The sequence below is a fragment of the Lissotriton vulgaris genome, chromosome 6, assembly GCF_964263255.1.
Source record: "Lissotriton vulgaris chromosome 6, aLisVul1.2, whole genome shotgun sequence".
Taxonomy (NCBI): Eukaryota; Metazoa; Chordata; class Amphibia; order Caudata; family Salamandridae; genus Lissotriton; species Lissotriton vulgaris.
In genome coordinates this window covers 1,224,961,524-1,224,981,581 of record NC_141694.1, presented here as the reverse complement: position 1 = coordinate 1,224,981,581, position 20,058 = coordinate 1,224,961,524, and the positions used below count along the sequence as shown (strand labels likewise).

The 20,058-nt window shown below is 45.8% G+C and overlaps 1 protein-coding gene across 1 annotated transcript in view; it reads left to right on the top strand.

Moving 5' to 3' along the window:
* The window catches only part of LOC147708654 (uncharacterized), a 225,111-nt gene that overhangs the window by 125,113 nt on the left and 79,940 nt on the right, over window positions 1-20,058 (top strand). The window contains exons 17-18 of the mRNA XM_086925379.1: window positions 8,308-8,379; window positions 10,225-10,314. Coding sequence (XP_086781505.1) covers window positions 8,308-8,379; window positions 10,225-10,314 — 162 coding nt within the window. The remainder of the gene's footprint in view (window positions 1-8,307; window positions 8,380-10,224; window positions 10,315-20,058) is intronic.

Sequence of the window (20,058 nt, the reverse complement as noted above, 5' to 3'; positions counted from 1 at the left end):
ATCGCTTAATTTTCACTGGGGTCAGATATGCTCTATGGAGAACGTAATAGTGGACCAGCTGAAAACGGGCGTGGCGGGTGCCCTTCCAGGCGCGCCACACCAACTGGGACCAGGTCGTCTCCGGGATCTCCCTGCCAATGTCCTCCTCCCAGCGGTTTCTCAAAGTAGTGAGAGGAGCCAACCCTTCATTGATCAATCTACCGTAAAGGCAAGTGACCGCCTTCACCGTGCCCGCAGACATCATCACGTATTGGCATACCGGAGATAAGGTGGGTTCCTCCTGCCCGCTCTTCCAGTGTGCCTGGATCGCTCGAACAATGGCCGAGTGCAACAGGAAGTCACCACGGGGGATCTCGAAGCGGTCGATAAGATCCTGGAAGGGCAAGAGCGCTCCGTCCTCATACAGATCCCCAACTAGCTGTAAGCCGGCGTCCTCCCAGGCCGCCAATCGTGACCAATCGCCTCCATGGGGGAGGGCCGTCAGCATCCCCAAAGGTATTTCGGGCGCATACGGTGTTCTCAGATGGCCTCGGCGTGAGCTCGATTCCAACACAGGCGGACGGTCCGCTCCTCCAGCGACAAATCCCGCAGGGCCAAACGTTGTCGCAGCGCTATGAAGGAGAGGACATGCCTGGCCATGCCCGTCCCCCTTCTGTCTTCCGGGCCCCGGAATTCCCGGGCGATCTCCTGGGTGAAGGTCTGGAGCTGCGCCGCCAGATAATACTTTTCAAGGTCCGGCACCGCAAGCCCCCCCTCATCTTTCGGCCTCATCAGGGTCTTGAGGGCCACCCGACGGCGGCCCGAGCCCCAGAGGAATCCGACCACCATAGATCGTAATAGTCGAAACGTGGCCAGTGGGACCCAGATCGGTAGTGTCCGGAAATAATATAAGAGCCTGGGAAGCGCCACCATTTTAAGCAGAGCGATCCGTCCCGCCACCGAGAGCGGCAGCGTGGCCCAGAAGTCCATGCAGCCTCGAAGTGCTCGAGTGCTGCGGGCAATGTTCCCATCCAGGAGGTCGGATGGGTCGTGATAGACGAATACCCCCAGGTACTTAAAGCAGTCGGGTTCCCATCTAATCTCCCTACTTAAAGTAGGGGCGTGGGCACCCTTACGAACCGGGAAAAGACAGGTCTTGGACCAATTCACCCGGAGGCCCGAAACCTCCCCAAACTCCGTGAGCGCCGTCGCCGCTCCATGTAAAGCGTCGAGCGGGTCCTCTAGGAAGAGCAACAGATCGTCTGCATACAGCGAGACGTAGTGCGGGCCCGAAGGCGTCCACAGGCCCATATAGTGGGCTCCCGATCGAAGATGCAGCGCGAGTGGTTCCACCGCCAGCGCAAAGAGAAGTGGGGACAACGAACACCCCTGCCTCGTGCCTCGTTCTACCGGATATTGCGAGGAAATCAGTGGTCCCGCCCAGACCCTGGCCGATGCAGAGGCATAGAGAACCGCGGTCCATCTGATGAAGCCCTCACCGAGGCTGAATCTCTGCAGCACCGTGCAAAGGTAGTCCCACTCCAGGCTATCAAAAGCCTTCTCTAGGTCCACCGATAAGACAACCGGGGACGGGGCATCCACAAACGGTTCCCCTAGCAAACGGAACAACCTGCGAATGTTCATAGTCGTGTTACGCCTTGGGATAAAACCTGCTTGGTCCTCATGCACCAGGGAACTCATGTGTCCCAGCAGCCTCGAGGCCAAGATACTGCTCAGTATTTTATAGTCCACCGTCAGCATTGATAAGGGACGGTAAGACCCCGGGTCGGACGAGTCCCTTCCTGGTTTGAGGAGAGGAACCACCAGCGCCTCACACATCGAGCTCGGGAGCCGCCCCAGCCTCTTCGCCTCTCTGTAGACCACCAATAACCTAGGGTCTAGGAGGTCAGCATAAGCTGCATAAAACTCCACGGGCAGGCCGTCCAGGCCCGGGGTCTTATGTCTCGCCATCCGTTTAATGGCACCGCGGATCTCCCCCAATTCAATGTCGGACCCCAGGGCTTTCGCCACTTCTTGCTCCACTGTTTGGAGCTTCAGTGGGCGTAGATAATTATCGAGCCGGTCAGGGTCTCGGGCAGAGCGACTGCGGTACAAACTTTCGTAATAATGCCGGAAGCAGCTGAGAATCTCCGGTTGAGTGTATACCTCGGTTCCGTCTGCCTTACGCATACTTGTCGTCAAAGAGGACTGACGCGTGGGGTTGGCCAGCCATGCCAGCAGCGCGCTCGATCTGTCCCCCTCCGCGATGGACCGGACCGTATAGGCCTTGTAGTCAAAACAGCGAAGCCGTTCGACCTCCGCCGCCACCTTCTCCCTCGCCTCCGCCGTGTGTACCTGTAATTCCGGGCGCCCGGGGCGGCGAATTTCCAGCTCGCGGAGTTTCCGGTCCGCTGCATCTAGGTCAGCTAGGATAACGCGCCTCATGCCCACCTTCTTAGAGATGCAGTAACCCCTCACCACTACCTTAAAAGCGTCCCACTCCAACGCTCTTGTACTCGCGGTGCCGCTGTTGGACGCAAAATATTCCGATACCGTATCCCCCAGGTCCGCCCTGAAAACACTGTCCTCAAGAATCTCGGGTCGTAACTTCCAGGTGGGCACCGCCGGCGCCCCGGGGAGCCAGCGAAGGTCCAGCAGGAGGGGGTTATGGTCTGAAATGGTTCTGGACAAGTACTCAGATCGGACCGCTGCCGAAACCAGTTCGGGCGAGCCAAGAAATCCATCCAGTCTGACATGCAACTCATGCAGGCTCGAGAAGTATGAATAGTCCCTAGATGTGGGGTGGTGCGCCCTCCAGATATCCGTCAGACCCCAGTGGGTCTGCCAATCCTTACGACCCTTAGCCGTGCGACGAACCGGAGAATCGGGAAGGGGTGGATGTGAGCGGTCAGTGTCTACGTCCACTACCGAGTTGAAGTCTCCCCCGAGCAAAAGGGGCCCGGAGAAGAAGTGGGCCAGCGAGCCCGATAACCTGGAAAGGAAGGCAGTCTGGTCTATATTAGGAGCGTACACACAGCAAACGTTCAAGTCTCTCCCTCCTAAAGTGCCCGAAATGGCCACGTAACGCCCCTCTGGATCTATCACTGTTTTTGTGACCTGGAAGGGGACCCCAGCTCTAACCCATATTAGCGCCCCCCTGGCATACGCGGAGTACGATGTGTAGAAGACCTGCCCCCTCCATCTACGCTGTAGCGCCGCCCCTTCCGCCTTGTTCAGATGAGTTTCCTGCAGCAGCGCCATTTGCACTCCCCTACGCACTAAATAAGCGTGGACTTTGTGGCGCCTGGACATAGTATGAAGCCCCCTCACGTTCCAAGTAACACATTTCAAGTTAGCAACATCAGCCATTGTCCCATATTGTTCTCGCACAGTCTCCCCATCCGGGTCCCCACAAAAAAAGGTACATCATTCACCCCAGCACTGATGGCGGCCATTTTCCCCAACCAAAGCCAAACAACCCAAGAACGAACCAAACCCCCACCCACCCTCCCCAGAACAGGACCCAAACAGCACCATCCAGATCCCATCCAAACCTTGCCCACCAACAACCCAATAACCCCTACTAATCCTGCGGTCGCCACCGTAGGAGGGCCTTAAGGGCCAGGTGCGGGCCGGGCGGAGGCAGTGGGCCCTCGACGCTCAGGCTACCAGGACTAAAACAAGCCCAAAACAGTATCAAAGACCCTCGGGGCAAAAACAGGGGCACCCCACCCTCCCCGCCCTCGTTGTCAGCATCCATTGACGGCAACCGCCTCCCCCCTGCCGGGCCCCCTCCAAAATGAGGTAGCTCACCCCGTTACCCCTGTCCATCCAGAAGGTCTTCCACCGACTTCGGTGTGATCACCGGTGTATGGGCGCTATCAGTCACTGAGTCCTCGGAGTCCGATAGTGCCCCCTCGTCACCCGGGTCCGCTTCCTCTTCAATGGCATCGTCCCGTGCGCCAGACAACTCAGATAACACCTCCAGCACTCCCCTCCGCTCCGTCGACGTCTCTGCAGTTGAGGGCCCCCCTGAGCGGCCGCGGCGATTCCTAATCCTCCTGGATCGCCGTCTCTGTTCCGGCTCCTCCGCCTGTTGGGATGAGGAGCCGAAGCCATCTTTCCCTGCTCTGTAAAGCTCGAGCCAGGCACAGACATCCTCCGGGGTGTCGAAGAATTGAGTCTTGTCATCGACAATGATGCGGAGCCTAGCAGGATAGAGTAGCGAGTACTGGATGCCCTCGCTCCTGAGCTCGCGCTTGACCGCCAGGAAGGAGAACCGCCTGCGTTGAGTTTCGTAGGTGTAATCCGGGAAGATGTTCACCTGACTGTTCGCCACTTTGAATGGACCATTATGTCTGGCGGCATTGAGGATTAAGTCTCTGTCCCGAAAGTGCAATAACCGCGCCACCACTGGTCTCGGGGCACGTCCGTGCTGCGGTGGCCGCGCCGGGACTCTGTGGGCACGCTCCAAGGTGTAGAAGGAGGATAGCCCCTCCGGGGCCACCGTGTCACGGAGCCAGGCCTCCAAGTATGCCACCATGTCGCCATCCTCGATCTTTTCCGGAAGGCCCACCACACGGATGTTGTTCCTCCTGTTGCGGCCTTCCGCATCTTCCGCTCTCTGCTCTAGGGTCGCAATCCGGGATAAGGCATCCTTCATAGTCGCAGCCAAGGTTCGCTGCGCCGGCTCCAAGGTTTTCACCGAGCTCTCCACTTCCTTGACCCGGTCCGAAAGTTTGCCGTGGTCCGCTCTAAGGAGACCAAGGCTCGTCGCCACCTGGGCAATGTCCTGTTGGAGGGCCGATCGCGTGGTCGCTATCGCCTCCAGGACGCGGTCGAACTGCTGTTGCATCGATGCACCACCAGAACTCTTTGGGTCCCCATGTTCCTCTTTGTCCTGGGTCTCCGAGTCTGAGGCGGTTGGGGTAGTCCCCTTGGCTCCTCTAGATTTCCCCATGTCGCCGGGGGCACTCCGTGATGGTCCAGGAGCAGGCGTCTCCGGGTGCAGATGCCGACCACGACCCTCCCGGTTACTGAACCTCAAGTCGAGTATCGGAGACCTCCTTCTCCAGGGCCTGTGGGAACTTCTCCGCTTCGGCTTGCGCCACCACCGCGGCGTCCGAGGGCAGCGATAAGGGGGCGGAGACAACCGCTGCCAGGTCGGGCAGGCCCGCGCAGCCGCTAAAGTCCCGGGGTGAGGGTCACCAACTCCACCGGACGGTTTGTGGCGCCAGAGTGTCGCGCCTCCCATGGAAGTGGACTGGCCAGGAAAATGTAGCTAGGTGCGGTGTCGTGAGTGGGGCCACCGCCTGGTTCACCCGACGTCCGCTCACGGGATCCACTATAACGTGGGCATCCGCCCAGTCACCCAACCTAGTGCATTCTCGTTGTAGAAAGTCCGATCTGACCGATATCTAGTGCACAAATCAGCAGGGGATGGCAAAGCCGGGGGCGAGACGCTGCTGGCGACGCTCCTCCAGTTCAATGGATCCGGCTAGGGGACAATGAAGTCCGGGCGCCATGTTGGGTCGCACTCCGCAACTCCGCAAACTTCGGTTTTACGCCGGATCACCACTCGTCCGAGCCACATCAAGGGCCCTGGCAGGTCTTCGTCGGTCCGTTCAGCAGAATGAGGGGTCCGGGGTGCCCCGCAGCCTCCGATTTACAGGATAATCACGGGCTCAGTCCCGGAGCCGAGCTCTCAGGCGACCATCGCCATCGGCGCCCAAGCCACGCCCCGAATGCCTGTTGTTCATGGCAACACATTTGAAGGGAATCTATGTCTAGCTAATTTGAGGAACATAGAAGTAGAGCTTTTTGTGCACCCTGTATGAATGTTGGTTGTTTTTATTCCTTAGTATAATCAGTGAAAGATAGTTCTTAGAAATTAAACTTACCAAAAATAAATTTTCTATGCGTGGTATCAAATTCTAAAGATTTTCATATTCAGCTATTGTTCCAAAGTATGGCCATTTTTTTATTTCTATACTTTTTAGAATGATCTCTGGAATCGTGAAACTGACTCAGCTAGTCCAAGGCAGTAGAATGATGACACTAAGCATTCTTATTTGCCTGTGTTCCAGGTTCAGTGAAGGACTAGAAGCCAGCAGTTGCAATTGGCTTTTTTGGCCTTCCTGTAGGGGTGTTAATAGATGTATTCTCCACATGCTCAGTAGAAAAAGCTCTTAATTGCCTGTTCTTGCCATACCCACTCACATACATGGTAGTCAATTAATGGGTTATGCTCTGAGCAGATGGTATTAACTAATCATAACACACTCTGCAGTTGGCAATAGTGGATAATACCTTACAATCAGCTCTAGATGAGAACTCTCAGGACACTCTTCATCATTAGTGAACACATACCTATGGGCAGTGAGATCAGAGTGCAATTACAAACAATAATAAGGATGTATCAATGTAGTACCAATAAATAACACACACTGCATAGGCAGGCTGATGTTTAGGAAAACATCATTTGCACATGTTACGATAATCCTCACCTTTCTCTGCAAAATTATGTAACTTTCATTAATCTTATAAGTTTACGTTTGTTGTTTTGAATTAGTATTTTTTACTAGGATCCATTTCTTTCCATTGGCTATGAACTTGTCCACTCCCTTACATCCTAACAAGGTGAACATGCATCCTTGCTGTTATTTCTCTTTAAACATATTTGCGTGTATTATTTGTCTGCCAGAAAAATACTTTGTGCAGTCTATTTATACTCATGGAATGTCTATAGGCAAACTAGCCAAATACACTGCTCTGACACTGGAGATCTTTAAAGCCTTTAAACCCTTAAGGGTACCATGGCTAAAAATATGACTTTACAGCAAAATAATATTGTCATCTCCTACTTCGCATGATTTACTAGAAACAAGGTTGCTGTCAACAAACTGTGTGATCATGGTCCTACTTAAACTTGGGTGCCACTGAAAAGCTTGATGAGAGTCTTTCATTGTACTGCACATTCAGACACTACTATGTCTAGTGCAGGATTGCACTGTTCAAATTTGCTCTGGTGCAAAAAATTTTAACCTTTCTTTCAAATCATTTATCTCGATATAACCATTTGAAGTCAAACCTTCATTAATCAAATTATACCATTATTGCTATGATGAAGAAAAAGTATTCAACATTCTTAGAGTTCATTGTATTGTTTACTATTGATTTTCAGCAGTTCATAGTTTTCAACTTTGTTTAGTTTTTCAACAAACATATTGACAATCAATCTTCATTGAAAATAAAATTCAAATGTCCTGACACAATGTTTGACTAATACAAAAAAAAGACATCAATTTAATCTGTACTTGTGACGACTCCCAATGCATTTCGATGCCTCTGCATCTTCGTCAGGGGATATACTGTGTGAAAGAAATTAATAGAACGTGACAATGTATACATCTATTATCACATGTCAGTTTATGCACATGTATTACGCAAAATAATAAACATAATACTTCAATTTTCTATTTCGACTACTTTCTCTTATTGTGTCCAAGCATACCAGCTGCCCAAACAATTATGTAGTTGTTCATACTGTGGTTTGCCCTATACATGCCATCAAGTTTAAACAAGTGCAATAAGAGAAAGTAGTCGAAATAGAAAATTGAAGTATTATGTTTATTCTTTTGCTTAATACATGTACATAAACTGACATGTGATAATAGATGTATACATTGTCACGTTCTATTAATTTCTTTCACACAGTATATCCCCTGACGAAGATGCAGAGGCATCGAAATGCATTGGGAGTCGTCACAAGTACAGATGAAATTGATGTCTTGTTTTTGTATTAGTCAAACATTGTGTCAGGACATTTGAATTTTATTTTCAATGAAGATTGATTGTCAATATGTTTGTTGAAAAACTAAACAGAGTTGAAAACGATGAACTGCTGAAAATCAATAGTAAACAATACAATGAACTCTAAGAATGTTGAATACTTTTTCTTCATCATAGCAATAATGGTATAATTGGATTAATGAAGGTTTGACTTCAAATGGTTATATCGAGATAAATGATTTGAAAGAAAGGTTAAAAGTTTTTGCACCAGAGCAAGTTTGAACAGTGCACTCCTGCACTAGACATAGTAGTGTCTGAATGTGCAGTAAATTTAGAGACCTGACAGGGGCTAGTCAGGTATGCAGGTCTGCACCAATTCTTTGAATAAAAATTTAATTTTGGTTGATAAACTGTGGTGTGCAGGTTACACACACATCCTTTGAGTCTTTCATTGTAGTCATGGAGGTGGAGTTTTATGTGGAAAGTGAAAGTGGGCCTTAAAGTATGTTTTACCTAAAGCAATTTTTACCTTTACAGCAGCCACAGTGGTTCCCGGCAGACACAATAACTAGAGGGAGCCGAAGCCTCCTACCTTATTCTGCCGAAAGGGTAAGACGGGGCACCAAAGGCCACCATGTGTTTGTGCATTTCCTTCACCATGTGTTCGAGTATTTCTTTTGCCTCAGAACATTTTATCTTTTGGTTTCTACGAATACGTAGTAAAAAGAAAACTGTCATTTCTTGCCACCTGTCCCACTCTATAACTGACTAAACAATCTGCTCTATCATACATTGTCTTATCTTACTGCCTCACCCTTCAATGGATTTTACCCAACAGTGATTACATTATTATGTTCTTTGAGTTTTGACAATAACGTTTCGAAGGTTTGTTAACTTCAAATGAATGCTGTTTCATCAAGGTTAATAAAGGCTACTAATTGATTCTTTAAATAGATGACTGTTTACAATGTATATTTCTCAAGACAGCGTAGTTTATGCAATACTACCATATACACATAGCCAAAATGTATGATGAAGATTTATTGTGAATCACTGTGCTTCTTTCTTTTTTTGATTCCAACATTACCAGCTGAACTAGCCATTCAAACTTAAATATAAAAGACACCAGGATCTTCTGGATAAATTATAAATTCCACGCAAACCTTTGAAACTGTTTATCTCATCACCACCTGAGAGCAAGCTTTCTCTTAATGAAGTAGACCCAGACTGATGGCTTGTACAAACTTCAACTGTGCAAAAGTAAATAAGATTTTCCCCGGCTTTGTAAATGCATATTTAATGGCAGCACCCATCCTAATGTCATTCACAAGTAGAAGTATGGTGTCCTTTACATATAATTTAAAAAGAAGTCTAGGAGAATTATGATGCCTTTTATGATACAAGATTTGAAATACAACATTTTCAGAAATATCTGCAGTTAATTGGATGCCCTCTGCCAGAGCCACCAAACTCTTTCATCACTCTTACCATGATCTACTGACTTCATTTTAATCTTTGTACTCCTTAATGATAAGACCAGGATATGGTATTGACAGACCAGAAATGTGTCAGGGACTAGTTTGGTAGGAAGATCGAGGATCAAGATTGCATTGTTGAAGCTTAGCACCCAAAGCTGCCTTAATAAATGGAACTACTCTGCCAGAGTAATTTTTTATGCATGACAACTATTCCTTGGTACATAAGAAGCCTCCTCCAGCTCTGCTGACTTAGGCCCAGTCACTCAAGGAGCTTGTGGAATCCTGCAAGCTTCATAAGCTGTCGTTGGACTACCAAGGTCTTAGAGGACTGCTAGAGACATCTTAGGAAAAAACACACATGCACACACCATGCAGTGTGTTTCAGGTCGGTAGACTTTTAAAAACTCCTACATTATCATATTCATAAGTCTTTAGTAACTGTTTTAACTACACAAATTCGGAATACACATTCAGGTGCAAGAGAACACCTGACATGGGATTCAGTGAGCTTCTGTAGCTCACTACCTCTGACATTCCCCAGACGCGATGTCGACTCATCAAAATCTGCAAAACTAAAAACGTTTATGTGGACTTCATTATTTCCGAGGGAAGTTTTCCAAAAATGTCTTTTGAACAGAAGGATACACAACTCAAAAGAAAGGGCCATACTGAGTGAATATTTGGCTAACCGCTGCACCCGCATGTACCAAGGCATACATAAATATATTTCAAAATATTTCTTTATATAAATGTATATATACATATATATATGTGTATGTGTGTGTGTGTATAACTTGATGATATACACATACTATATATATATTCAAGCATCTTTTTGTTATAAAATGGTAGGAAAATATTAATAATTTTACATCCTCAAATACAAAGTTGTGGGCAGAGAAGGAACGTGAGCCTCATTAGTGGAGGCTGTAGTTGGCCTTAATCTTTGCTGAAGTCATTTTTGGATTCTTTACAGCTTCCTGTATGCCTTTCTAGACACCACATGGGGCAGAGGAGTTTTTCATCCATTTTGAGCATCCCACATCAGATTGCTGGAAGAGTATGGGTAAGTGAAACATTATTTTAATGGAGGAATAGGAGCCAGGTATTTGGGTGTTTCAGTTGCCCTCCATGCATGTTCTCTAACATTGGATCCACTATAAATGTTATTTCACACACCCTGCTCCCAATCCATAACTAACTTGACCTTCTTCTAAACAAAGCTGTTCCTAGCATTTCTCATCAAACAATAATACCTCTAAACCTTAGACTATCTTCACTTGTTGCACTGTCATTAAGCCCACTTCACTATTCCACTATGCCACTTTTCTGGCAAATTCTTTCCCCTTTCCTCTTCTTTCCCCATATGTCTGGGTTAGATGTCACTCTTCTTTTAGCTTCCCCATTTAATTCTCTGGCACTTCCTCCCTCACCTACCCACCCTACAAATAAAGTTTAAATAAATTCAACAAGTATAGATCTTCAGACACATTGGATATTTTTTGGCTCACTAATTTTAACCACATCCATATTTCTATATTTACATGCTTTTCATGCAATTTATGAGATTGCATCAGGTAGATAAACTCACCTTCTTAAACGTGGGTGCTGCTAAACACTGTTATAAGGGTTTTTCATTAAGGGAATGGTGTTGTGTGGATGATGGAAGTGGGCTTTGGAGTATATTTTGCCTCATGCCATTTTTTACCACTTCAACAGCCACGTTGGCCCACCACAGAGGCAATGATGAGGCTGAACAACAGCTTAATACTTTACACTGGCGAAAGGGTAAGTGACACATGATTTCTAAGGTACCATGTTTTTTAGTATTTTCTTTGTCCCAGTATATTTTATCTAGTTGGCTGCTAGCAATGGTGGATGGTCCACAAAGCCAATCTCATCCCTTGCACTCTGCCCCCGTCCAAAGCAAAACCGTTCACTCTCTTCTTTACAGCATCCTAATCTTATTGGCCTCTGGGTTTTGAAATGACTGTTTCTTTAAGTTTATCAATGTCAAATGAACGCTGTTTTTGCAAGGATTAATAAAGGCCACCAATGAATTCTTTACATATATGAATATTTACTTTTTTTTTTTAAATTTTTTTTTATTGATTCAGTTCAAAGCCATGTATACAAAAAATAAAGACATGTCAATATTTCAGCTTGATAATTAGCATATTCAACATACATAGACATAAAGGATTGAGAAATGGTTTTAACATCAGATAAATACAATCTAAACAGCAGCTTTATCTTATTTAATAACATAAATAATAATGGCTAATGATCTAAATAATCTATCAAAGTCTGCCATATTTTGTACCCTCTTCTCTTTTTCATAATTGATTTAATGCGATAGAGATTAAACTCCAAATTAAAAATATTATAAAACTTTGCTCGCCACATTTCATATGTAGGTGCTTCAGGTTTTAACCACATTGATGATGTACAGAGGCAAGTTACAGCCATAGCCATGAATATGATATATCTATTATCTTGATAACCTAAAAACAGTTCATTATCATTCGATAAACCAAAAATAATCATCTCTCTAGAGATTTTTACATCGCATTTTGTAATGTGTGCTAAAAAAAGTTTTATGGATACAAAAAACGGTTTTAATATAGGGCAGTCTGAAAATATATGTATAATATCTGCCAAATCACATTGACATCTATAACATTTCCCATTATTTGCATTACTCCATTTTAACATTTTAAGTGGTGTGTGATAAAGATTAAATACAGTTTTATAATGTTGAGAATATAAATTGGCAGATAGAATAATTTTATCAGCCATGAATATTGATTCTTGAAAAGGTACTGCAGATGTGCCTAGTCTCGTACACCATTTTGATGCATGCTGTTCCACATCATCCTGATGTAAATTTAACAGGTAATTGTAAATGATTCCTATGCGTGTTGTTTTTTATATTATTTCCGTAAATTCATTGGAACATAATGGTACAATATGTGGATGTGTGTAGATGAAATTCCTTATTTGCAAATACTTAAAGAAGTCATGTTTCGAAAGACTGAATTGATCTCTTAACTCCTGAAATGAGGCAATTGTACTGTTTTTAACTAAGTCACCAATGGCTATTATACCCTTTTCCCGCCAAATACCCATAGTACGATCCCTAAAAATTAACGGGAGGAGTTCTATAGAGTTACACGGAGTATAAAAATTAATACGACCCAATGAGATAAGCTTCCGAATAGAATGCCATCCTTTGAAGGCGGACAATATAAGTTTGAATCTAGTTCTTTTGTAATAACTAGGTTCTATGAAACGAAGTAACATTTGTCGAGATTGTGGGCCTAATAAAAGAGAAAAAATATCTGGGCTTTCAAATGAGGGTGGGGTTCCACCTATTGAAAAATATTTAACATTTTGCATGAGACATGCCAGATAATAAAGTGCAAAATTCGGGACTCCCCAGCCCCCCCCTTAAGATTGGTAATGTCATAAATTTAGATGCTCTCCGTGTTGATTTCCCACTCCATAAAAATCGATCAGTTATAGATTGCAATTTCTTCAATTGTAGTGTGGGTATTTCCAGTGGTATTGCTCGGAAATAATATAAAACTTTCGGAAGAATAGTCATTTTTAAGACATTACGTCTCCCTACCAATGATAGATGCAAACATTCTATTTTGTCTAGTTGATTTTTTACTGATACTAATATATCTGCCCAGTTTGACAAAACTAACTGTTGAGGCATAAGTCTAATTTTGATACCTAAATATTTGGCCTCTATAGTAACCCTGCTATCATTAGTACATAGACCTGCTGAGCATATAACCTGAGTTTTTTGGCTATTAAGTTTGTAACCGGACACATTGCCGAACTCGCCTGTCAGATTTTCTATTTCAATTAATACAGATTCCGGATCAGATGTTACCACTGCAATATCGTCAGCGTAAGCTAACACCTTTATATCGCCTCCCGGTAGAACCATGGGTTGAATTTGTTGAGATGACATTAATGCCTTTAGCAGTGGTTCTATATAAATAGCGAATAATAAGGGTGAGCAGGGGCACCCCTGTCGTGTGCCCCGCGTGATATTGACTGCCATAGATTCTTGTCCAGATATACAGATCTTAGCCCTCGGGTGCCTATACATAATTTGTAACGCAGACATAAGTCGTGATCCAAATCCCATTTTCCCCATACCTGCCCACAAAAATGCCCATGAGACGCGATTGAATGCTTTTTCAGCATCTAAAAACACCAATCCAACGTCTTTATGTAGTGTAGAAGCATAATCTAGTGTTGCAATAACCCGGTGTACATGGTTGATAGTGCCGCGTTCTGGGAGAAAGCCATGTTGTTGTTGAGAAACTAAGGTTGGGACAATTTGACTCAGTCGATTGGCGAAGATTTTAGAATATAGTTTTGCGTCCGCATTTATGAGGGAGATGGGGCGGTACGACCCAGGTAAATGCGAAGGTTTATCTTTTTTATGAAATATAACTATGCTAGCATCTTCCCATGATGGTGGGGGATGGCCCTTTTGAGCTTCTAAAAACGTTGCAAGCACGTCTGTTTTAATTATAGGGAATAAAATTTGATAAATTTCTAATGGAAGTTTATCAGGGCCACAGGCCTTCCCGAGGGCTAATTCTTTCAGAGAGGTCTCAAGTTCTTCAATTGTGATAGGAAGCTCTAATTGTTCCTGCTGTGCCAAATCTAAATGGGGCAATTCCAATTTATCTGTGTATTGGTCAAGTAAGTCAGAAGAAGAGTCTTCTTGGGTATAAAGATTTGTATAGTATTCATAAAACACCTGCAGTATCCCCTCTGGTGACTCTATACGAATTCGCTGATTATTTTCTATAGAATTTATACGCTGCATAGTCTGTCTCCCGCGCATTCTCTGTGCTAAACATCTACCCACATTTTCCCCATATTCATATCTTTCTGCGCGAAACGCCTTATATTGTTGTGCTATATCCTGACTCCAAATCCTGTTTATCTTAGCTTTATGTTTCGCGACTTCATTTTGTGATGTTTTACTGTTACGTTGTAGTCTAATATCGCGCATTAAATCATGCTCTGCATTGGCTAAATCTCGTATTAATTCTATCATTATATTTTTCCTTTCCTTTTGTATACTCCAGCTATAGCTAGAGGTTTCACCACGTAACCCTGCCTTAAAACAATCCCATACCATTGCATAAGATGTAGAAGCTCTATTATGATCGAGAAATTGCTGGGCCCAGTCCATAATTTGGTTCACATATGTTTCATCTAATAAGAATTTCCTATTAAAAGTAAAGGGTCTTTGTGTTCGATGAGTATTAGATATAGGTAACTCCATAACAATTGGGGCATGATCTGAGGTGATACGTGGTTTAACAAACATGTTGGATCCTTGTGCCATATATCTAGGTATGAAAATATAATCTATTCGGACAAATTTCTTGTGTGGTGAAGAAAAATAAGTATATCCAGGGTCTTTCAGATGAGTCACAGGCCATCCATCAATCAACCCATGTTGAGATAAAAGTTGACGTAATGCCTTAAAAGCCTTGGGCTTCCTACCTAGATATCTAGTAAATTTTGGATCCCATGTATTCAGTTCCCCATGAATATTGAAATCACCCAGTACAAATAATAGAGTACTCCAAAGGGCTAGTTCTACATTTAAATATTCTATAACTGCAGTGGCATCCACATTGGATCCATATACTGTACAAATCGTAGTCACAACATTGCCGATGACACATTCCACATTTGCCCAACGTCCTACACTATCTACTTTAACCTTACCCGTCGTGATTACAGATCGTCGACCCAAGATAGCCACCCCTCTGTTCGCAGTAGATTGTTGTGAAGCAGCCAACACTATAAATCCAAGATCGGTTAATACTTGTCTTTTCACCCATGGTATATGCGTCTCTTGGATACATATTATATCAGGTTGTATTAACCGAATTACATGCATCACGCGCTTACGCTTTTGCACATTATTGAGACCACATACATTAAAAGAACATATTCGAAAATTAGAGTTTGCCATGAAAAAAATAGAAGTTCATTGCAGAGATTAAATTATACCATTGTACCATTCCAACAACATCAAAATAACTATTCATTTTCAACATGATATTCCATGACTTTGACTGAATTTTTTCCCCCTTTTTCGCCCCGAGCACACCCCCCGTGAACATCCCACCCCACCCAGACCCCACCCCCAGCACTACTACCCCCCCCCGTGACCCTTCCCCAACATTAAGGCAAAGGGGCCTATTGCCCCAGTGATGTATGTGAGAGCACCACAGATGTTTGGGCGTGACCAAAAGTCCAAACATTAGATAGAGTGAGTTTATACCATACTATACGCTTAATCTCTAATATTCAAGTCTTACTTCTCACTCTAATTTATTCAGATACGCCTTTGCTAGAGCTTCAGCGGTAAAGAATCTATTTTGACCCTTATATACAATCTTTAGTGTGGATGGTTGGAGCAAAAAAGCTTGCGCACCCTTTTTCTGAAATGGTTCGATCATTTGGCGCATTCTCCAACGATTTTCTACAGTAGAATGGCAATAATCAGGGCGTACAAAAAATTCTATACCCTTCCCAGAGCGCTTCTTATCCGGCCTTGCCAGATCATACAATTTCTGTCTTGCCAAGAAGTTATTCAAGGATATCAAGATGGCTCGAGGGTATTGCCGTGTTTGGGTGTTCCGTGCCGTTTGTTTGCGAAAAGGGAAGCGATGTGCCCTCTGGATCTCCATAGACCAGTCCCACTCTTTGACATTGGGAAAGGCTTCTTCAAAAAGTTCAACAACAAACTGTCGTACATCATGCCCCTCACTTCCTTCTGGAACACCCAAAACTCATAGATTATTGCGACGGAGTCTATTCTCTAAATCAACCAGTTTAGAGTTCACGTCTTCTTTCAGCCCTTTTGAGTCATCAAGACTGGTTTTAATGTGTGTTACTTGATCCTCTAATGAGGATATACGTCCTTCCGCTTCTGCCAACCTATCTGTAAAATCATTACATGATTTGACTAAGCGTCACACCGTGTTCTGCAGTTTTTTGCACGCATTGTGCGTTTTCAAGTGCTCTGCTTTTGCCTCTAGTCGTTGTTCCGAAATAGCTTTCAGTATAATATCAATTGGCATTTGATTAAGAGGTCCCGGGCTAGAGCTGGTTTGTTGAATAGAGTCTGCTAAATCCAGCTCTATTTCTTGGTCTATGATGGTTGGATCTCCTTCCTCGCTCCAAGATCTAGTTGCTCGCATTTCGTCTGTAGCACTAGCATGTGCTTCCTTACTTGTATTCTCCTTACTCACATTTTCAATCTCCTCCTCCAGATCCTCATCCAGGTCGGACCCCTCTGAGTGTTCTGATAAAGAATAAAATTTGCTATCTTTGCTGCCAGTGGGGTCACCATCGCCTTCTACCCCTTCAAATCGGGGTGGATCCAATTCCGCGGCCCCTTCATCGTTACCATTGAGAGCAGCATCATTTTGTATTTCTGATAATACGAGGGGGTCAGATGAAGAGGCACATGTGGATGGAATAGCCAAAGGGGTTGTTGGAGAAACAATCAACTGTTCGAGTGCAGCTACTAGAGTCTCATCTTGGTCGTTAACCGAAGATACACCGCCCTTTCCCTGACCTCCATTCTGAGGGTCAGTATTAATTATTGTTGTTGCTTTTCCCTTGGAAAACATTTGTGGAATTTTTGGGGTGCCCATTTGGGTGTTATCCGGGTCGTTATTGCTATTATCTTGCCTTGATATTGCCGCAAGTGCAGCACGAGTCCCGATCGGATTATCACTACTGGGTCTAGTTTTCCCACCACGTGCAGTTTTTGGGGGCATATTGCAAATTCCTAATATTATAATGTTTATACCGGTAATTACAAAAAAACACTTTTCCACAGCTTCTACCGTTTATCTGCCGCTTATCAAGTCTCTCTGAGCCTAAGACCTTCTGAGGCTGCCTTAAATCCTTTTAGCCCCTTCAGAGTCCGTTTTTTTAATAGAGAAGAATAATGTACAGGCGTTTTCTCTCCACTAAATTAAATCTACTTTTGTTTTCAGCCTCAGAGTTTATAGAGAAATCTTACTCGGCAGTTGTTATTCAGCTATTTTCTGGAAAGCATCTACTCCGTGGTGTTCGTTCAGCCCTCTGCTGCACCAAAAATCAGCGTGTGGTTTTCCCCAGGTGCCGCTGCAGCATCCACGCCCGTCCCGGCACAGCAGGCGCCTTCCAGCCGGGCAGAGGATTACGGCCAGAGTGCTCCAAGAATGCTACAGCTCCAAGTCTCCAGGGCTTCTTCCGCACGGCTGTAAAATACAACGAAGCCCAGGAAAAAACAGCAGCGGAACACCGGCGGTCAGCAGTCAGCAGTCAGAGACGCATTTCGGCATTTTCGGCAGCCACCAGAAACGCCGCCAAAGCTCAGGTACGACTTGTCAGGACACCCAAACGGAGCTCTCACAAACACGCCTGACGTGCAGGCGCCATCTTGCCTCCCCGTGCCGTTTCAGATATATGTTTTTGCAAGGATTAATAAAGGCCACCAATTAATTCTTTACATATATGAATATTTACAATGCACAATTTGCAAGGCAGTCTATCTCTCATCCTTTCTTTCACTCCTCCAAACTATCCCTCACTCCCTTCAGATCCCTTTTCTGCACCTACACAGAGTAAACATATTTTTCAAATCACAACCACTTTTCAAGGTTATTGGCTAGATCTGCAGGACGTGTATATCCACATCACCATTTACAAGTGCCTAAGACCTCATCTGACAGTTGGCTCTCTCAAATACGTTACTAACAGACTCCAAGTCGTACAGAATGCAGCTGCATGGCTGCTGTTGAATATACACAGACATCAATCAGCCAGATCCTCCTTGAGGGAGCTTCATTGGCTCCCGGTCCAAGCCAGGATCAAATTTAAGTCCATAAGCTTGGCTCACAGAGCTATGTATGGGAGAGGCCTCATCCTGATACAAAAGTTGGTCTCACATTATTCTCCCCTTCGCCACCTCAGGTCAAGCTCTAACTTTCTGATGAATCCCACCAGCTTCAAGAGAGCCAGGTGGGGTGGAAGGTCTTTCGTCCACCTGGTACCTAAACTGTGGAACAGTGGGGGCGTGGCTACAGGCCGAGCAAGATGGCCACTTAGCCTTTGAGCTCAGAGGCTGACTTTGCCCTTTACATCAATCCGCCCATTTATCCGTGTTTTTGGACTGCCCCGGAGGCTGTCCCCCACGTCGGAACCTGAGCGGCATCTTCCGGTAAAACTCCGGTAAAAATCGAGTGCTGCCTTCCGCCTGAACTGGCGTTTCTGTGAGTGCGGCCTGCTGGCAACAATCAGACCGAGGACTGTAGTGGCGGCTCCGGCCGAGACGTACTAGACCGCATTCTGAAACCGACCGCCGCTATCATCTGGGGGTGCAACGGCGCTGCCCTCGCCCCTTCCCTACCAAGTCTCACAAGCCGTAAACGCTCCTCACCTGGCTTGCCTCAGCTCCGTGAGCCCTTTTATTGCAGCGTGTGGTGACTGACTCCCTGCAGCGTGGATACCCGTTTGTGCTGATTGGGAGGCAACGCTCCCGCTGCTGACCGCGAGAGGAGATACAGCACACTGATGACTGGCACAGCGGCATCGTGCTTGAGGCCCTGTTCTCCCATCATCGCAGGCCTGACGTTCGCTGCTCACAAGGTGCTTCTACCGCCCACGCTACCCTGCACTGTGCCATAGCCCTTTGGAGTGACTCCCTACGCCCTTCGCGGCCATCCTGGCGCTGGTGAGACATTGTGCTGTGCCCAGTTTGAGGCGGCTGTGACTTTGGGGATTGGGGGGTGCATCCCGTTGTGGAGTTGGTGTCACAGGCTGCTGCATCATCCACTTTACGCCTCGTCGGAGTGTGCGTGGACCTCTCTCGCTCCGCAAGTTTTATTGAGGACCTCGCTACTTTGCCCACTCCTGGACTATTATGAGCTGTTCTCTCACCCCCTGTGCCACCCCTGTCCACTGCAAAACTTGCCCTACCACCGGGGTGAAGTCCTTTCGGCGCACCTGTTGGATTACTGCCCTCTGAAAACGTGAGTTTTGTCCGTATTTCGTATACAGTGTGTTTATCAAATTGCATCACCATGGCCGGCAGAGGTCCGAAACACCACTCTACACAGGCGAAACTGGACAAGTTTGCATATGATAAGGGCTCCTCTCCGGTGCACCCTCAAGGTAAAGCATCGGACAACGACGGGACAAAAAAGGTAACTCTCGAGGACATTATGAAGGCGCTGGCGAATGTGCAGACCACGGTGGGCACTATTTCTACTGACGTTTCTTTGCTGTGGGCTGACCTCCACAAGATGGCGGACAGGGTAAAAGAAGTGGAGATAGTGGCTAAATCTTTGGTTGTGGACACTTCTGAACTTCAGACTTCCGTCGCCCAGCTCGAAAAAGAGAACAAGTCACTCGCGGAAAAGCTTGACGAACAGGAAGGGCGCGCAAGGCGTAATAACGTCAGAATTATTGGTATTCCAGAGTCAGAAGGTACCCAGGATATGGACCTGTACGTAGAAGACTTGATCAAAACTAAGCTGCAGCCCAAGGGACTCTCCCATTTCTTTTCGGTGGAACGTGCCCACAGGGTGCCTGGTGGTAGACCTAAGCCGGGAGCGACCCCGCGACCAGTACTCGCCAGACTGTTCAACTTCAAGGACAGGGATGCAATTTTGCAAGCAGCGAGGGTCTGCCCTTCCATCCGTATTTTAAATTCAACTGTATCCTTCTTCCCGGATCACACTGCAGCTGTATCTCG